Below are 20,828 nucleotides of genomic sequence, written 5' to 3' on the forward strand. Positions count from 1 at the left end.
ATTTTGATAGTTTCTCAAAACTGAGATAACATTTAAAATATCTGTATTTGTATATTCTCATATTTTAAGATTCGTAACTTTTCTTGTGATTAAACTGAAAATGAAATGTGATCATAATGGGGGGTGACACACACAAAACGAAGTTTTCCGGTCTGCAATTCTGGGACCCCTCTAGTGAACCCCGTAGAACGCATGTCATTTGGCGTTGTCGGTCTCTTTCTGCCGTGGCATCGTGAGGTGAGTAGGAGTTCTCGTGTGGTTCTGCAAATCCAGTGGATATTGTGTATCTAATACGCCATCGGTTGAAAGGTATTGTGAATTTTCATAATTTAGGTAATATCTGATCACTCTAGGAGAATATACGAAGGATTTGTGAGTTATTAGTAGGTAAAAATTGATCGTGGAAATTTAACTTGGTGTCACCGGTTAGCCGACCGCATGGTTACATTAGACATATTTTACGAACTTTGTCTATATTAGAACTTTTAAATACTAAGTTTAATTTTATGAAAGCAAGCGAGTATAAGTAAATTCTTTTGGGAGAACTAAGATTGTTGAATTTCTACGTAATGAGAAATCTTAACCTAGTGTATGATTTGTTCGCCATGTCAAGAGAAGGCAGCCATTATGGAACTGTTAATCATATTAGTTTTGAGGTCACATTATTCACAGTTTTAAGAAGTTTAAACTAAATTAGCCAATGTTGTAATTGAAAGTTATTAAAAATAACTGTACTTGAGTGTTGTATTGACTTTTTGAGTGAGCCTACGTGGCACTCTATAGTGTCTACCAATTAGCAATATGTTGTGCAATTGCTAGTTCGATATGTGAATTATAGAACATGAACTCACGGTTTGTATATTAGTAGAAAAAGGATTTTGAGTGGGGAGTTTACAAAGGAGTGAAGTAAATTTAGAAAATCGTAAGACTTCAGACTAGTTACGTGAAAGTGTCTATTATGCCTTGGGGGATAAAGATTCTTAAATCTCTTCAGAAAAGACAAATGTGCCTTTGAAGTATGTACGTCCACGTGTATTATCAAATGGGTATATTGCAGCATGTCCAATTTTAGTACCGTATGTTCGGAATTGTTACACATGCTATCATTGATTTCATGGAAATTGCCACACACGCATATGCTAAAGTGTGAAAGTTTCAAGGTTAAGTATGTCATTACTGTAGAAATAGCGGGGTTAGGTTCCAATAAGCCTCGTCACGCCAATCATGTAAGTACGAAAATTGTGGGTATTATAGTTTAAGGGAGTTAACGCTTGACTGCATTTTGTACACGTGGTCGCGGGTTCGATTCCCCGTAGTGGGGCGCGAATCACACCTTTAGTCTGGATGTTTCAAATGTGTGCTTAAGTTTTCTTTATAAGTATTTTCTGATAACTCGTACAAATTAATGTAATGAGATTGATGGGTCCGGAATACAAGATGCAATGTGCATTCTAATTTTCCCATTGAGTTTGCAGTACCAGTAGACTTGTCATGTGTCCCAGGGGGGGAAGGCTTCAATCAGTGTGTAGGTCATAGATGGGAAGTTGTTCGGGTACTAAGTTTGCAAGATGTTAAGCATGTAAGGTGTTTAGTATTCATGAAGACACAGTGGTATGGCAGCGATGATTTCTTCGTGTAATTTTCCGGGAAGTGAATTGTTACTGCTTAGGCATTACTCAAGCAGATTGTGCTTCCAAATTTGGACAAATTTTAATGTTAGAGCTTGATAATTCAGGATTTTCTTGTAGTTTTTAAATTTAATTTGCAAAGGTTGGAACTATTCAAAATTAGTTCCAATATGCTGTGCACTAACTAATTATTTATGCTCATTATTTCACGAAAAAGTTCCGCATCGTATTTTGCCTGTCAATTATGTTTGGTAGAACAGTGTAGTAGAGATAACCCCTGCCTAAGTCATGTTTGTAATTTTATGGTTGGATGGATGGCAATTGTTTTCGATAATCAATTCCAGTGATGTGATGTTACTGGTGTCACAGTGGCTATTAGGGTTAACATGAGTGCGTACCGAAGAGTATACTAATTAAGTACCTGCTAAGGAGGGCTGACAGTTTCCACTATTACGTAGGAACCTGTATTTACAACTAGTTACTTGGCTGTGTGTGGAACCAGTGTTCTAACTATAGGATTTTTCAACCAGTGCCCTCGCTTACCAGTAGTTTGTCACAAATTTTTTGTGGTTTTTCTCGTGTAAGTAAAATTGATTGCTTTTGATTTGAATCAGGTTTAGTTCCCAGGGTTTCACTTCGTAGCGATCGCTTTGGGGTAACAAAGGCAGTTTTGAATGTAGTGAGTCATAATTACAAGGTAATTACTTTTCCGTCCTACGATTATACTCGAAGAAGTTTTGAGGGGGGAGGGTACATCAAGATGATTTGAATGGTAGTGCCTAGCCCAATTTATCTTAAGATTTCATTTACCTTTGGTTACTTTCAACCCCCTAAGACATATCAAGAGCTGTTATAAGTTTCACAGCATGAATATATTCCAAATAGTTATTATTCTGTTAAATAAATTAGAATAGAAATTGAATATTTTGTACCTCAAAATATTGGGGGAACGCGTCCCCCCGCCAGATACTTCTTGATTATACAACCGGAGTTAAGATCCGGGAAATTGAAGAAATTGACCACTTCTGGCTGCGTCTGATCCAAATAGTTACGAATTGATGTTATGGGTGTGGCGAGGTACTAATGTGCGGGTGTGGTCTTTCTTGTTTTTGGTATTTGTATGGTTTAAGGGTCTTAGCTTTAGAGATAATCTTCCAGTTTGAGCTACAGAAAACTTGTTTGGTTACGTTAACACTACGATGCTTCTGAATAAGCGAAAGCTTTTCGTCTTCATAATTTACGAAGGTTGCAAGTCAGTATTTAGGGCCGCTTTTAAAGGGTATAACTACTAGGATAAGGGCCGGTTTGGTCAGGGTTAGGGGAGGTTGGACCAATATTCTGGGCTGTACACCTGCGGCCATGTTCAGAAGATTGCTAGTCATTTTCCACAGTACAGCTATGCGGTAACCTTGTGCGAATTCTCTCCGCGAGATACTGTGCCCGTGTATGTTCGGATTCCACGTTAATCAGTAGGTCCACGTCTCATATAGCCTCGCTGCTGAAAGGGACGCTAAACTAAAATCAACTCAATTGTGCCCGTGTATGAAAAGTTGTTCTCATATCAAGCACAAGCGGAGAGGTTATCCATTTCTCGCTAGGGTTATAGTTAAGGAGCCGTACTTCCCATTTAGGGAAGGACGAGAAACGCCATACTTTCAGGCATTATTCATTGACTATCTAGGATGTTAAAAAGTAGGTAATAGACTGAGTTCTTGCCCTTGTACTTAGGGTGTTTAGGTAGTGCAACAGTAAGATGTATCCTCGTGCACGGGAGATGAGAAGTAGCTGTTCTTAACTATTACCCTAGCTAGTAAGATTTTGCTAAACAGACGACCGACTTAGGAACTTGACAAATTTCTCGTATTAAGCAAACTTTACTCTTCAAGCTTACACACACAAGGTCACATGGGAACAAATAAATCTGTTTATCATGTATTTTTGGAGGGGGCGGGGTGGCACCACTAAAAAAACGTTCAGATCTGCCTGGCTTTGTCATACGTACTCCTAGTTAACTTTTGAATCTAGTAGCCACATTTGATTCTTTGAGATTGAACCTCCGTAGTTTTATAAATTAATCGGGCGCGTGTATTATGCAGGAATTGCCAATGCCTCGTTAAGCAGCTGCGTTAGAGCATGGTAAGTGTCAGAGGTTGGACTGCAAGTTGTACAGGGTGTGTGCAAGACTTCTTACATCTAATCTACGGAACTTAGTGGCTAAGTGGTGGACCCGGGTTAATTTTAGATGGCTAACAGGGTTTGGATTCCACGTTAAATCAGTAGGTCAACGCCTGTCTTAGCTGCTGAACGATACGTCCAACTAAAAATGCTAGTCTAGTTAGGAATTTGACAAACTTCGGTTACAGGGTTGGTTGCATTAAAGTTTTGTTTAGTAGAACTGTTTCTGAATTTGTTCAACCCTATTTTTGAGATCTCGGGGCGTACACAAGTATTTAGTCCAAAATTACTTGCATAAACGGCTAGGTTCTACATTAATATTTGGTATTTTGAGTAATTTTTAAATATTCAGGGCTAATTGAGAATTTTCAAATTTTTTTTTTTCATAGCTGTAGCTAGATTTGGTCCCAGGCTAGGGGGAGGGGGGCGGAATACTTCGCAGCTTAATGGTAATCCATCCTGGTCAGTTTAACTGCCAGAACGTAGTATGCTTAGCTTAGTGATAAATGGGAACTCGTTATCTAAAATTCGTTTAGAATTGTTCGAAGATTTGTGCCGGTCACTATAATTTGGTAGTCAGTGTTTCTATTTACACGTAAGGCATGGAAGTTTCACACGCGGTCCTCCGCTTGTGGGTAGCTCGTGAGCCTTGAATGGGTTCGCGGGTTTTAATTGCGGGTGGGAGGATCTTGGGGTAAATCTTTCAGGTTAATGCGGGTCTTAGCCTTAGTGCTCAAATAGAAGTGCTGTTTTAACAATTTCCTTGGTCAGTATTGTGAAGTATTTTCTTTTCTTTGCAGTAACAAATCCTCTACAAACTAACCAATCACCATGGGCAAGGAAAAGATTCATATTAACATTGTTGTAATTGGTCACGTAGACTCAGGAAAGTCTACCACTACTGGTCACTTGATCTACAAATGTGGTGGAATTGACAAGAGAACAATTGAAAAATTCGAAAAGGAAGCACAGGAGGTAATTTCAGTTGTACTTCTAGGATTTCTTATATTACGAGACCTGAACGATGCTGTTCTTTGCTTTTAATAAAATATATATACTAATAAAACATGCTTTCTTACAGGTTGGACTATTTTATGTATTTGTATTTTAGGTAGTTTAAAACCATGCAGATATTGACGGTAATTGGATATTGCCGAATCTCTATCTGATTGAAAACGTTGGTTAAAACCTTTCGTGTCAATGACGGGCTGAGTTAGGTACCCACAAAGAATAATCCGTTGAACGATGTGCTGAGGTAAACTGCTCCAAGTATTTTACTATTACGCGCAATTTAACGAATTGCTTCAAAACTAATTCTTGAGTTTTTATCCTGCGTATCAAGTATTTTTTACCCCTGGTTCAGTGGGAATCCTGGCCATAGACCAACTTAAGAGTGAAGGGAAGTTTTTGGAATTAGGTGGTTTTCAATCTGCAATGAGATTTTTCTAACTAGCAGTTTGGAGTTCACACTGGTAACGTACGAGCTATCACAATTCCATTACAGTATTGTTTGCGAGTTACTTGATCTAAGTGTGCAAGACTTCATTTTTGTGCGCCCTTACATTCCACTTGAAAAGCCTGCTGAACTGGGGGCTTCATTTTACATAAGTCTTATCAGTATGAATCCCAAACTACTTGTGGATAGTTTGATTGCTACAAGTTTTAAACTTCAGTTTTCGTAGTTTGGCACAACAGTTGCCCTATGGTCCTAGAGTTGACGTACAATCTATTCATCAGCCAGTAAGATGAGTGGTGTCACAGGGTTGCAGACGTAAGTTTTTCATGTGGCAATCTCAGTTTAAGATTTTAAATATTAACTTACGATCTGATTTTTGTAGGTTCCACAACAGTAATGCGGGCAGTTTTAAAATTCAATCTTCTAATAGTTCGAGAAAATGCTGCAAACATCTAAGGAAATTAATACTCCTGACCAGAGTATATAGCAGTTAATTTGTTTCAATAGAAGTGTACTCTAGTCAGTGTTAATTACTATTTAGTGAATTAATGTATAGTTAAATAAGTCAATGGAAAGAAATTGTATAATTAGTGATAGTCCTTTCACGGCTAGTATTAAATTCCTTAACTTTCTGCTTGTTCGCTAAAAGTAATGATCGTATTAAAGACTAAGGTATTTTGGATGTTGTGCTGTGCGTCTCCTAATTATGTAACTGATTTTCGATGTTTTATACTGCAACGTCCGTAGTTGGAGACTGCAAATTAATTTTATTCGTACTTTGTAATTACCTGAATTACTGTCGTTGCAGAACTTTTCCTTCGATGACTCGAGTAGTATTTTAGGATGTAATTAACTTTTCGGTCCAACATGCTCATTGTGCGAATCCAGGATTGGATGTATTAGTGCAGGGAGCACTTAAACTATTCTTTGCATAGTCGAAGTTTTGAGATTAACAGGTATCAGGATAAGGGAACGGGAAGCTGAGCTGGTTTGGTTGAGGGAGTTCTATTCGAACAAGTGGTTGGCCTAACAATTTGTGGTTTAAACGTTGTTGTGGAGCCAGTACGATAACAGGCTGTTTTTATCTATTCAGCCAATATACTTCTCGCCGCATTTAACGATCGGAAGTAAGAATACTAGTTCAATATAACCATTCTTCGCACGGGCGTTTAAGTCAACGCCTGTGTAACACCATTGATCTCAGCGACCTCGTAGACTGGATTTGATACTAATATGGGTCATTTTGGGCTATTTTACATGCCCCGATATCCCTCCCGCTGACTTCCGGGTCCGCATGCAATTGTAACTAAATTTGCATGTCATTGCTAATGGAAGTGTCACCATTCATTTCAGCGACCAGCGTGCAGGCGTATGAGCTGGACTGGTGACTTTATTTCTATCGCTGATTGGCCTTCTAGCAGCCCGGACCTCAACCCATTGGACTACACGTTGGGTAGTCCTTCAGGCAAGGATCTGCCTTAAACTGCATCCATCTGTCAACAGTGAAAGAATCGTTGACCCGAGCAGTGAAAAATTTTCCCATGGATGTGGTTCGTAATTCCATTGACCACTGGCCGGACAGTTCGTGCCTGTATAAAGGCCAAGGGGGGAATTTCGAAAAATGATTCGTGCGTCAGGTGTACAATGTAAAAAATTACCAAAACAAAAAGCCTTGGTGTTAATACTGTTATTCGCATTTAAACTTAACAGTATTTGATATAACTAGATATTTACTGCTAGAGGAAACAATTTAGATATTTGTGGGTTTTCAGTAACTCTAAACTTGAGAAATTTTAAATGTGATTACTTGAATTATATCCAGGATTTCTTAAATGTAATTAGTATTAATTTCTAGTCAGCATTATTTCACTAGAATACTCATGTAATGTTAATTTGGATTTAAGTGCTAAGTACTTATACGGGACTTAATGCTTGAGTTTTTAATGTTAGTAATTTTAATGTAGTTTTCATAAAACATACTTTAGCAAAGATTTGTTCTTTATGCAGTGTAAGAACTTCTATCCAATGTCAACATACTCATCTATAAGACGTGATATTTGAAGACAAATGAATCTTAAATATTCTAAGGCATTCTTTTAATTTCTTTACAGATGGGTAAGGGTTCTTTCAAATATGCCTGGGTGTTGGACAAACTGAAGGCTGAACGTGAGCGTGGTATTACGATCGATATTGCTCTGTGGAAGTTCGAAACCAACAAATACTACATTACCATTATTGACGCCCCAGGACATCGTGACTTTATCAAGAACATGATTACTGGAACGTCTCAGGTGAGTTTAGCTTTAATTCTGGTATTTGCGTAGAAAACTTTTGCTTTTGCAATCTGATCACTGAAATTGCTGTGTGCAACTATTCACATCTGCACGGCTGAATATTATCTGAACGTAGTGAGATTAGTATCATGGGAAGGATTTTATTAGTTATCACTGCGCATATTTGGACGATTAAATTTCGCACTTAAATATGAATTGTACGCGTAATATTAGCACTGCTTGATGCATTAAGGTGACGTAAACTGATTTCAGTTGTATGTTAGCCAGGAGGGGTATTATTCAATGGCAAATACTAATCTAGTGAGATGTAGTTTCAGGCTATAAGCCTACGTCCATGGATTTTGTTAGGCTCAATTTTCAGCAGGCTTTTAGTCTACATAAGAACTTAACGTAGAAGCAGTGTAATTTATTCCTAATGTAATAGTAATGTAAATTTTTTCCTTAATAGGCTGATTGTGCTGTACTGATCGTTGCTGCTGGTACTGGTGAATTCGAAGCTGGTATATCCAAGAATGGTCAAACGAGAGAGCATGCTCTCCTTGCGTTTACGTTGGGTGTGAAACAATTGATTGTAGGTGTCAATAAGATGGATTCCACTGAACCACCTTACAGTGAGGTAAGTTGTGGACTAGTGAAGTTTGTATTTTATAATCGCAACGCTTTAGTTCGGTTCAGTTTGTACATAACACTTAACAAATGGTATTGACAATCTCTTAAGTAATATACTACAAAGACGAGTTACGTGAAGCTGGTAGCTGAATGTCTTCACTCCATGCTTATTAATGGTTTAAAATTTATTTTTCCGGGGTGACTGCAGTTTGAATATTTTGCTATATAGGCTTTAGTGACTGCCGAATTTTACTAGCAATACGAATTGTTCATGAAGGCTCTGATTTGTTTGTACGAATTTGAAATCCGCTGGTTGACTTCTTAAATTTGAATGTATTTCACACTGAAGATTCTTTACTTAGGATACTAATCTGATTTTATATTTCAGGCCCGGTTTGAAGAAATCAAGAAGGAAGTAGGAAATTATATTAAGAAGATCGGTTACAATCCAGCTGCTGTTGCCTTTGTTCCAATCTCCGGATGGCATGGAGACAACATGCTGGAGTCATCTGAAAAGATGCCATGGTTCAAGGGATGGAAGATTGAGCGTAAGGAGGGAAATGCCGACGGAAAAACCTTGATAGATGCTCTTGATGCCATTCTTCCACCCTCTCGACCAACTGACAAGCCTTTGAGACTTCCTCTTCAGGTTAGTGCATTTGAGTTGGTTGCATTGTAGATTTGTCCTGAAGTCTGTATATTTGAGGGATGAGTGGGACCACAACATCCTTTAGAAACTTAACATAGTTTGAAAAACTGTTATATTTTGCTGACAAGATTTTCTAAACTATCGTATTTACAAGGTAACAAGTGACTCTTAATAGTTCCATTATGAATAGTGTGGATGCCTAGGCTTTTTTTCAGCCACTAGATTTTTATTGATGTGATAAAATTAGTCTGAAAGCTTAGTCTGTTTCTTTGTGAAAGTTAATTTCTAAACTGGGCGGTTTATATACGCCAGAGTGAGAGAGTTTGTATAATCATGGAATCCATCAATGATCGTAAATTCCAGTTCCTTCCAGGGAATAATTCTTGCACATATACATGTGCAAATTGCTCAGCCTGAAGGATAGTTATTGCTGAGTGTTGGTTACGCAGTTTTTTCTTTACCTCGAACCAAAAAGGCTCTTTTTGATTTTTTTACTAGTGATCGGTTATTGTATGTGATCTATACTAATGTAGCCTATGCTTCCACAAGAATGACGTATCGAAACACTCCAGCTGCACTCTTGCATGAGTCGCACTAATTTATAATAGATCTCATTCATTCGCCTTCTGGGTTCCGGTGCTTCCTTAGACTAAATAGGTGAAGCGAGCTTTATAGTACGTAAGACTCAATTCTAGTTCCTTTGGTTCTTTACTCCCGTACCACCAATCGGCCTCGTAAGTTTCTCAGGTTGTATTGGCGAATTGAGTTGAAGCTTATGTGTAGAACTAACATTCCTCTCGTGCTCTGGTTGCCAAACATGGTCGCTGTGAAGTGGGGATGGAGGGAAAGTATTAGATTGGGCTGAAGGGACAAGGATCCTGGAATTTTAATAACTGGGAACTGTAAAAGATCCTTATTAACTGTCGCAACTTGTTGCATATGCTAGTTTCTTTACGGTTTAATAAATTCTTTTATAGGATGTATACAAAATTGGTGGTATTGGAACGGTTCCTGTTGGAAGAGTTGAAACTGGAGTTCTGAAGCCAGGCATGGTTGTTACTTTTGCCCCCGTTAACTTGACCACTGAAGTAAAATCAGTAGAAATGCACCACGAAGCCCTGACCGAGGCTGTTCCAGGAGATAACGTTGGTTTCAACGTCAAGAACGTTTCCGTGAAGGAGCTCCGAAGAGGTTACGTCTGTGGTGATAGCAAAAACAACCCACCAAAGAGTGCTGCTGACTTCACTGCACAGGTAAGTGTTCTCTTCCTGAAAGATTAGAAGTTTTAAAATTCAAAGTGGAGTAGGATGATAAAATTGCCTTAACCTACTGTAAAGACTAGGCTAGTACACCTATTCGTAGCGTTCGGGAGCCTAAAATTAACTCATGAAATTCTGTATACTAATTATGTGCTCAATAGGTTACAGGTCTTTTTCCGAATCTGCTTTCTAAAATGAATGTTCTGAGTACATATCTAATTCTTATGGAACGAGATTTAATTCAAGATTAGTAAGAGTACAGGTCTCGTGAGTGGCTAGGTTTGAGCCAAAATACTTAATATATGTTGGATATACTAAATACATTCGTGCGGCGTATTTTTTGTTCGGAACAGGATAATGACTAAACTTGTTGCAGCTCTAGTTTTCGTGTCCTCTCAGAGCTTTTAATTTTAGTTTTAATTCTGATTTAACCTTTCCTAGACCATAAGCTTGTGAAACTAATTTTATGGTTACCTCAGTGTGAAACTGTCGCAGGTTTGTTCCATATTTTTGGTTAGAAAACTGGTAATTTTGCCTGCGAAGGTTGAAATACCTCAAATATCATTCTTTATATAGATCTGATTACAGATGTTTCTCCGTATAGTCGGGAACTGCAGAAACATTGGGAATTAGTATTAAATGTTGCCATTTATGTGGAAGCATTGAGGTTGTATTTTGAAAAATTCCCAATCGTTATCTAACTTCAATGCCAGTGTCTAAGGAAAAAGTACAGCAAAGTTTATCAGCAGGACTTTTACAGTTACTGATATTTAGCAAGAGTATATTTGTAAAAATGGAACAAGCTTACGGCACGATATACATAAAGTACATAAATTTTGCCTAGTTTTGATTAAATAAGGTTTCGGAGAGGAAATCTGACCCCTCTAAGTACGCCCCTATTCGGATATGCACACGAGACACTTTGTCATGAATGTCGATGGCAATTTCCCCGTTGGAGGAAATTTCTCGTATTAACTTCCATTTTCGAAATATCAAACTGAATTTTGCATATTTTAATTTTCAATTTCCAAATTTAAATCAAACCCCCTGAATACCTCTAATTCGACAAATTGCTGGCTGTTATAATCTGCATACGTCTGCGGTTTTAAATTACTTCAGAAAATGGGATGATATCTTGGAATTTATTTTACTTATTAAGTTTGCTCCGTTCTAGAACCGAACAGGATATTTTTACAACCTAGTAAGCGATCTGTTAAATTCATGACTGCTAATATCCTTGGATACCGCGGTAAGGAATCTAAAGTTTTCTGGACTTGTATTTCAATGGAAGGTTTTGCATTTAGTTTTCTGGACTTGTACTTTTCTCAATACTCTTTATGGTTGTACATATAGATTATACATGGAAGTTCCCTTGAATATGTCCAGTTTATAACGGTTCGCTTTTTTTTTTTTTTTTTTATTATTATTATTAAATTGAGCCTCTACAACGCAAACTTCACTGCAATTTCATTTATTTCTTGTCCCTGACAACGACGTTCCAAAATCTTAAACATTTGAATATCTTTTTATGTATTAACATTAAATATTTCTTCTATTAGCTAACCTAGTACATATTTAGAATCTTACGGTCCAAGTGTACAATGTACCGTTGTAAGTTGAGTTTACACTAACGTTTCATTTTTGCAGGTTATTGTGCTGAACCACCCAGGGCAGATTTCCAACGGATATACCCCTGTTCTTGACTGCCACACTGCCCACATTGCTTGTAAATTTGCTGAGATTAAGGAAAAGTGTGACCGTCGTACAGGTAATTGCTCTTTAGTATTATATTCTTTTAATCATGTTGCCTGTTAATTTTATGCAATGTCAGCCTTTATAGGCCTTGACTTTTCAGATGTGAATATCGGATTGTAGAATCTGCACAAAGAGTATCTTCTGACGGGATTTAAGATTTGACTTTTTCTTTCTACTACAATTGCAGTATTTTTCGCGATTTTAACGTTAGGTTTTTGACTTGATCCAAATCCTGTCTATATTGTAATAGATTGCATCTAAGTCTCACATTTGTATACGTTAAATGGTTCGTAGTTAAGTTTATTGGTTTAGTCTTCCTCACATCACGATCGATCGAAACTGCAATATGGTGCTGTTCAGATACTAAAATCTAAGGTTCGGGTGCATGATATAGGACGTGTAAGTAAATCTTATCTGACCATTGTTATCGTTATTGCTTCAGTGCGGGTAATCAGGTGCTTCAGTTAGATTGTGCTACCATATTTTTTTTATATATAAATGTCCAGGACAGTAAATTGTTTTTTGCGGGGCAAGTAAATGTTCGGTGTACAGTAAATGTGCCAAACGTTCCTACTTGCTTGTACAAACCCTGGTTTGCAAATCTAGCATAAATAGGATTGCTAGTTTGTATGAGGTACGACTATTCAACTGTTGTAATGCTTAAGTTATAGGGGACTGCACTTTTGGGTAGTTCGTGATCATGGAGTTAGCATGAAATGTTAGGCAAGGTTTACCTAATGTAGTGTTATCTAATGTAATGTTAATATAGCTGTTAGGTATGCTGGGCTTATCCATTGCGTTGAATTGTTTTCACCTGGTGTAATGTTCAGGGTGTTTTAGATTGTTTCTCGATAAAATTTCTTATGCTTCATTGGATTTGCGATGTGCACAGATTAAAACAGCACAGATGTTTTAGGATAGGTCTGATTGTAATAATTGATTAGTAATTGTTGGTTCTTTTAGCTAAATAATCTCCTTTCTCTACAGGAAAGACTGTTGAAGAAGCACCAAAATCTATAAAATCGGGCGATGCGGCCATTATTACTTTGATTCCGAGCAAGCCCATGTGCGTAGAATCTTTCCAGGAATTCCCTCCCTTGGGAAGATTTGCCGTTCGTGACATGAGACAGACGGTAGCTGTGGGTGTTATCAAGGTAAGTTTCTTTCAATTATATCATATCTAATGTTTTCGTAAATTCAATGTGACTTTGTCGCAGGAAGTTGGTGCAGAGGCAAAATGCGTTTCTTGCAATCTATAGCAAGTTTGGTTTCCCATATTTTGTTGCTTATACTGAATTTGCCGATCTATTGGTGGTATTAGCTTTGATGGGAGTGGGACGATAGCTGTGGTCAGGGTTGGCAGGTTTAAACCATGACTTACATCTCGGTTTAAACCAGCTGTTTACAAAGTTTCTAAATAAGTAAATCGGGTTAACTTCATAGTGAAGTTTCCACATCATGCCATCTGTATTAGTTTTCTCATTTTCCCTTTTAATCAACGCGGCCCGTGTTCAATTCCCGGTCGATCCAAAACTCCCAGTGTGACCAAGGTAGCACTAAGCGGATGTTACTATCTTGACCACGGTATTACGTAAGGATGTTGAGAATAAACATGGAAAGATTACATTGTATGTTTCTGCTTGCTTGAATGCCTGTTTATATAAGGGGTCTAAGGTTAAATATTCATATCCATTGGCCAAATTTATCGACAACCTATGTAGCTTTCAAAATAGGCTTGAATTGGACTTTAGCGGTACGTAGATATTCAATAAAATTAAATTTGTAATTTAATACCAGTTAGCGTACTGATTAATACGTTGACCTATATATTTTACATGTGAAGATATTACGGGGATTTTTTTGCTATTTAAAGTAATTGGATTTTTCCAGTGGCTAAGCCGGGAGTTTCTCGATTTACAGGACTCGGTATGTTGCTTTAGCTTGTACAGCTGTTTTTGTCCCCTGAAATATCGTGGCAATAAGTATGAAGCAGTTGGCTAGTTTAAACCAAGGTAGTTCAAAAACCAACTGGTTTAAGCAGAAAATTAAATAAAATAAAATAAATTCTTTAATTCGTGTGAACTTCATGGTTGAAGTTTCCACATACCAGACCATCCGCATTACGTTTATTGTTCACCCTTTTAATCAAGGGGTCCAGTTTTCAATTCTCAGTCGAACCACAACCCATCTTTCAAGTGTAAACCAGGTAGCGATTCGAGGTGTCCCTTTTTAAGCAAGTCTTATCCGTGATAATCCTGGTATTTCATAAGGATGTTGAGCCTAAACGTACGAAATTGAACCAAATTATATATTCTACTTGACTGAGTGCCTGTTTTATGAAGCAAAGCTTGCTTAAATATATCGATAGAAGTTGGCAAAATTTATTAACTCTACGTGGCTTCCAACATCTGATTGGATTAGACTAATTTTATTGAATATCTACATACCAAATTTGTAATTGAATACCTGTTTTAGCGTAGTAATTACGTTGCCCTTAAAATTTTACACTCTACATTTAAACTAATAGGATTTTCCCAATGGCTAAGGCAGGAGTTTCCAGATTTATGATTCTGAATGTTTTTACTTGTGTAACTTTTTGTCCTGAAAGAACTCTTGCCAATTATATTAACTAGGCCTATGTAAGGAAGACTTTTTATCCTTCGTGAGTCTGCAGTCGCGTTTGACAAATTAGTCCAGTTTCGTGTCCAAATGGACAATTTCTCTGGGATGTAAGTCGAGAAGCAGTTTGGATTCCGCTTTAAGCTTGACACTTTCCATCATAGCCTTGTTGCATAACACAAAGGTGAAACAAACTAATTTCTGTCCATATCTTTTTTTTCTTCAATAAAAACCAGGGTTTATGCCAACCCTGATGTGGAGATTAGTGCAACTTTTTAGTCCGTGGGTCTCCGTGTAGCCAGTTAGTCTCGGTTTAGTCCGAATGGGGGCAAATTTCGGATGTGAGCAGAGAAGCGGTTTAGATTTAGCTTTATTAACCTTGTGACCCCTTCCAGCATAACTCCGTTGTTGCACAAGACCATGGCGAAGCACATGTTATTCCATATGTAATATGAATGTATAAAGCAGATTAAGACCAAGATACAGGTTTAAACCAAAAAACTGGTTTTCTTTCAAAATAAACCAGTTTAACAGTGGTGGGGTTTTTGCCTCTGGTACGTGGGGTCCCTGGTTCGATCGGATCCCAAGTGAGGAACTGCCTTCTTTTTTTTTTTTTTTTTTTTTTTTTTTTTTTTCGGGGTGCTATTTTCTCATCTGCTTTATCTGCCTTACGCATGGCAGGCATTGTCGTGGGATTTTCCTAAATTTCATTTTCGAGGGGCACACGGCCTTGGATATCTTAGAGGTAAGAACTTGCTCCAGAAACCAAATGCTGAAATCACACCTGGTTTCTTTAGTTGCAGACTCGGAGGCGTGATGAGCTTATATAAGATTTGTGTTGTGGAGAATGGTAGAATTTGTATTATCTGGAATAGTAGTTCCCAGACTTGGTTAGCGAGTTGTCGTGAGTCAGGGAATGTATATTTTTACTTTCCTAGTAAGTTTTCCCTTACGGAGCTGCTTGGTAGGGACAGGTACGTGCTTAAGGTGGACATTTTCGGCGGGAAAAGTTTAATTATAGGTAGGGATTTGTAGATCAGTTACTCTCTCAAATTAAGTGAACTATTAATACTGTTCAGTTCGCACAGTGATACTGGTCCAGCTATTTTCATAAAATTTCTTTTCCCAGGTTAAAAAATCGTCGCATCGAAGTTTCCTTCAGATTTTCGGTATTTGGTACCGAATCAAGTGCATTTAAGTTTGCAGTCCTATTATGCCCATAGCTTTTTCTTGCCGCTGTACTTAATGGATTTCCTTAGATTTTGTTCGATTGTGGGTTTTAATTTTCAGCTGTGGTTTTGGTTAGTTTTGTTGAACATTGAAAATTCTAGTGTTAAATTTCTGAGATTGTGTAGATATAATTTTCATTTCCAAACTATGCTATGCATAAGTATCGGAGGTTGTACAAAACTGTCCGACAGGTACTAGAGGATATACTAAGGTGTCGGCCAGTTGGGGTCCCCCCCTCCCGAACTCTTGCCGCCGTGGCTCATTTCCACCAAAACAATTCAGTGCGGGATGGAGGTTAGACCTTAATAGTTTAGGTTCGAGGAAGTTTTTGACCTTATTCTATTGCAACTGGTATTTATACATATGCTTACAGGTTCTTGGATTTGCAGTTTCGGAGTGTACTGCAGTTTGACAAACTAAATCACTTGTGTTAAACGTAATAAAGGTTCAATATGAGGCGAAAGTTTTATAATGGGAATGATTGATATTTGATTTTTTCTTAACTCCTGTTAGGCCTAGTTCTTGCTGTATATTCAATGGAAAGTGAGCAATTTATGCCGAAGTACACCAAGGAACACATTTCTGTGCGTACTTATGTTAAGCTGTGTATTTTAACTACTTGGAATTTACCTAAAGTGTGGTAGTCAGAAAACAGTGTGCTTGCCTTCGGTTGGAACACTGCATTCTTCAGTTGACCTACTGGAATTGCTATTACATTCAGTGATAGATTCTATTTGTACTAATTCGAGCTTGCGGCTCTATAAATGCAGTAAAGCTTGTCAACTGCCACCTGTCCTGTTAAGGCCATTGCCTGTATCGGCTCCCTTCACCAGTGGGAGCTTTAGTAATGCGGGGAAATCCTGAGTTAAATCTGACAATTTCAGTTGGCGGGTTCACTGTTGGCACCTGACGGAGTGTTGCGTACACATCCACCTATGAACCTGTTTCGAGGTTTCGTCTGTACAACAGGATTGATTTTTCATTTGATTTTTCAAAACGCTCGTAGGGGACTATTTTGCAATAGAAATAGTGATAAGTTGCGTATAGATCGTTCAGTTTTCCTAGTTTTCAATCTGAATGTCCTACAGTATAAATTTGCATAGGCGTGTTGGTCTCGGGTTTTCAATCCGAATAATTTAGTGTAAACTAGTTTTCAGAAAAGGGGATGTGCATATATTAATCATGCTGTAATTTTTCTACTATATATTACTCTATATCATAGCTGTCGTGCCATCTTATGACAATTTTAATAGTAATATTAAATCTTGCTCTAGAATTGCGCCACGCTCATTCGAACAGTTAGTGGTCGACAAATGTAGTGAAACCTGTCTATGCTTAAATTTGAAAATAGTAATTTTCGGTACTAGTGCCTTCAGGGCTCTTCTGAATTGAATTTTGGAATGTTAAAAAGTATGAAGTAACATGAACATGCAGATTGCACTGAGGCATTGAATAGTTGAGATTTTTGTAATTTTTGGGACTCGCTCGAGATTGTAGCTAATTTCGGCATGTCGGGAATGACTATTAAATCTGGTTTTAATTTTCCTTTTCAGAATGTGACCCACAAAGAAGTTTCCAGTGGCAAGGTGACAAAGGCCGCCGAAAAGGCCCAGAAGAAGAAATAACTAGCTGTGGTTCTTGGTCCTACGCATTGCCTCTCTCCACTACGTCATCAAAGCTTCGTGGACTTTCCCAAATATTTCCAGCCCTCTAATCTTCAAGCACTGGGAGAGTTGGCCAAACACAGGAACGGGGAGGTCCCCAAGGGTTTATATCGACTATTGCTTTTATTTCTTTCAAAGTGGTTACTAAAGCATTGTTGTCATCGTAAAGAGTTTAGAAGGAAAGGCAGGCCGTTTTTTAGCCTTTCTATTTTAATTTTATTCTGTTTACATGTGGATAGAGAGGACAGTTTAAGTTTGAATGAAAAAGTACGAGAGGATGAACATTATTTTTTTAATTTCATTCCTTTTTTCATGTGGCATATTACGTTTCTGTTCTAAAAACCGAGCAAGACAGCTTCTGTACATACACGTGATGGTTTTGAAGGGCCAATAAAGCTTAATCCACGACACATACTATACTTTTGATTCTCCATACTACCTGTCCAATTAATAGCGAGCAACAAAGGTTGGTTTGAGCCATACTTTGATCGGCGTAAATTTATATGTACTAATGTACACTCATGTCCATGATGATTCACACATCTTTATTGCGAATACGATTGGATAATATCGTATTGTACTCTTAACGCTCCTACTGTGCATAATCGACGGATATAAATGAGTTTTGTCAAGAGCTGTCAATAAGAACAATGTAGCGGAAGACTTCTATTTAAATTTTTTATACTCTTCTAATTTTATTTTCTATGAAGGTTAGCAAATATAATTTCCCGATTATACATAGTAATAGAAGTGCCCTGAGATTTAAATTAGCACAACTGTTGGATATGAGATTCATTTTGGACATGAGTGTGCCTAAGTTTATTGCTGGCAGTATGGCTAATTTGTTGAAGTTCATACTGTACACTAAAATTGCGAAGATGCCCTGTTTAGCATTAAGGATCCCAACTGATAGTTTTGAACAGCGCAAGTTTCCAAATTCTTCATATGCTAAGGTTTTAGCTTACGATTGTGCGGGCACGCCATGCATTGGCAAAAGGACACTACTCAGGTGAAGGATGGCTTTTTCGAGGGGGAGGTTCGCGCAGCAGCTCCCGAATTTTGGGCTACTCTCGGCTTGCACTTTTCAGTAATACCTTTTTATGTGCATTAATTTTCTACTTCGAATATCTACATTTAAGATTTTTTGAAATGTCTAAAGTGGGAAACAACTTACAGGTCTAATGTAATATAGATTTAAGCAAAAGGTGTAGGCACTGGATTACTCCAAGCATGAGTTGTGGTATTGCAGTGTGTAGTGAGTGGGAAGAATTGCGGCTGGGCAGGGAGCGTTCTAGGTATTGCATAAATACTAAGCGGCAAATCTGTTTGGATGTCGATCCATTCGTCAATTTTTCAATGTTAACACCTAGAATACAGGAGATCATTTAAATACAGGATCTGTTTTAGTAGTCACTAACTTTTGGGTAGTTCGAATTTCTCTCAAATTTATTGTAATTTGGGAATAACTGATCCTACGACAGCCATTTCCTAACTTGTTCCAAGATGTTAAATCTGGTATGCTTAAGAGCGTAGTTTGCATAAGATGGTCATCTGTAACTAATCTTTCTAGGCTTGAAGCGAGATAGGATGGAAGACTAGTTTTTATTTTTGTGCGGAAAAGCTACTTTTCGATGTAAAGGTAAACGAAGTACGCTTTGTGCCGCAAGGACAAGTTCCATAAATATTTCAGCCTTTTATTTGAACTATAAAACCTTTATCATAAATACTTTGTGAAGAGGAATCATATCATCGAATACAATATATATATTTTTTGAGTTTTTCGCTTATGATTTTAGTGGAAATAAGAGCGAATGGGGCTGAAATAGTGCAAAAATTTCAGTACTTTCCGGCATCTCAAAGCATGCTCAGATTACCCTAAAATTTTATTTTCCGCATAAAAGGTAACATTTCCACACTATTGGAAAGAAATGTTAAGTCTATTTTTTCGTTACTCAAATCCTGCACATTCCTTCTGTATATTAGTGACGCCGAAAAGTTAGTTGGCGAAACTTGCAAGTATTAATTTCTCTCCTTTGCGGTTGATCTGAATCTTGTCAATGGAAAACGCTAAACTTCGTAGCTATACTGTTCAAAATAAGCACATTTAGACAGTCGTGCTGCTGCCATGAGTATCTCGGTGAAGTACCCTCTACCTTTAGAGGGTAGTTATAGGGGACGCCTTAGTGGCATATTAGTGATGTAACAGTAAGTTTTTCTCGAAATGTCAATTAGTTTATTTTGAACAGTAGTTTGTCTACCAATGAATCTTGCAAAACAAAAAACATGGATTTTTAATACACCCTCTGCTTAAAGCTCATCTTTGGACTTTTCGAGTAAACTGTTTCTTACTCGGAGTAACGGATGCAGTTTATCATGCGAGTCCTGGAAAGCAATTTTAAGATTGAGAACCAGAATACATAAGGAAAATAACGGAAAGGGGTTTTGTACCAGGTTACTTCTGTGTAAAAACTATTATAGATTCTTACTGAGGTATAAATTTGAAATCAGTTATTTCTCTAGCAAGTTCCCAATTTTAGGTGAAAGCTGATTTGATTTTATCTAGTCTATTCCCACCCAGTTACGCAATTGAATACAAACATCTGCAAAGGTACTTCGTAATTTTAGGTGGTCGAAGGTCTGACGTTACCACTTCCCACAATGTAAAGTTTGAGATTGTAGATCTTTCTGAAAGAGGTTATTGTACTTGTTCCTGGCCTTCTAAAAGGAATTGTCTGTGCCCTGGATAGGGAATGTTCTCCATAGGCCCTTTGTATATGTACTTTTCATAAATGAGTAGCTAATTTGCCAAGCTTTAATAGTAAAAGGTTAGATACTCCATTGCCGGTGTAGGTAAAGCTTACAGCGTTGTAGGTTCGTGGATGCCAGTCTCTTATACACGTTGTATTTTAATAATAGGCTAGGGAATTAGTGCCGGCGACATTGATAATTAAAATTGAAGCGGCAGTGTTGCCACTATTAATGTTAGTTTTAAACTACATGTTTAGTTTCTTTAGCAAGTTGAACGTTAGAATTGTACTCTCCACCCGCGACGATAGTATAGTTCAGCGTTGCTTTAGTACTTAACACCACGAACCTCGCTGCATTTTTGGTAATCTCCATTACCAGGTTTTTTTCAAGCCTTAGATCACTTTCAGGCGGCGGAGCTTAATCCGTTATAGCTAGTGTAATTCGGTTACTTTGAGTTTGGAAAATGAAATTTTTGAGTTTTACGTCCCACAGTTATGCCGGTTAGGCTAAAGGAGTGATGAGTAATGAATGAAATGGTGGAATGAAGTGGGAGGAAACGGGAGAACCCCGAGAAAACCCACGCACACGGTTTGTCCAGTTCACTTGGCGGAGCAGGGTTTGAACCCGAGACCCCTAGCACCAGAGGTGAACGCTCTACCAGAGCCACCGCGGTTTGTTTGGAAATTAAAAAAAATATATTCGGAAAAAAGTACGGACAGTATCAATACCTGAGCATTACGGT

The 20,828-nt window shown here is 37.8% G+C and overlaps 1 protein-coding gene across 2 annotated transcripts; it reads left to right on the plus strand.

Moving 5' to 3' along the window:
• Nucleotides 1–99: 99 nt before the first annotated feature.
• On the plus strand, nt 100–17,748 carry LOC145693589 (elongation factor 1-alpha 2). 2 transcript variants are annotated; one of them, XM_081769700.1, is made up of 9 exons: nt 100–237; nt 4,604–4,778; nt 7,371–7,550; nt 8,002–8,169; nt 8,551–8,811; nt 9,789–10,064; nt 11,718–11,838; nt 12,813–12,979; nt 17,228–17,748. In XM_081769700.1, the coding sequence occupies exons 2-9, from the start codon at nt 4,635–4,637 to the stop codon at nt 17,297–17,299; spliced, it is 1,389 nt and encodes a 462-aa protein (XP_081625826.1). In that variant the 5' UTR covers nt 100–237; nt 4,604–4,634; the 3' UTR covers nt 17,300–17,748. The 2 variants fall into 2 exon arrangements, with proteins under 2 accessions (XP_081625826.1, XP_081625825.1); XM_081769699.1 differs by having other exon boundaries at nt 156–309.
• The last annotated feature ends 3,080 nt before the right edge of the window (nt 17,749–20,828 follow it).

The sequence above is a fragment of the Thermobia domestica genome, chromosome 8 (genome assembly GCF_964235325.1).
Source record: "Thermobia domestica chromosome 8, izTheDome1.hap1.1, whole genome shotgun sequence".
Classification (NCBI taxonomy): domain Eukaryota; kingdom Metazoa; phylum Arthropoda; class Insecta; order Zygentoma; family Lepismatidae; genus Thermobia; species Thermobia domestica.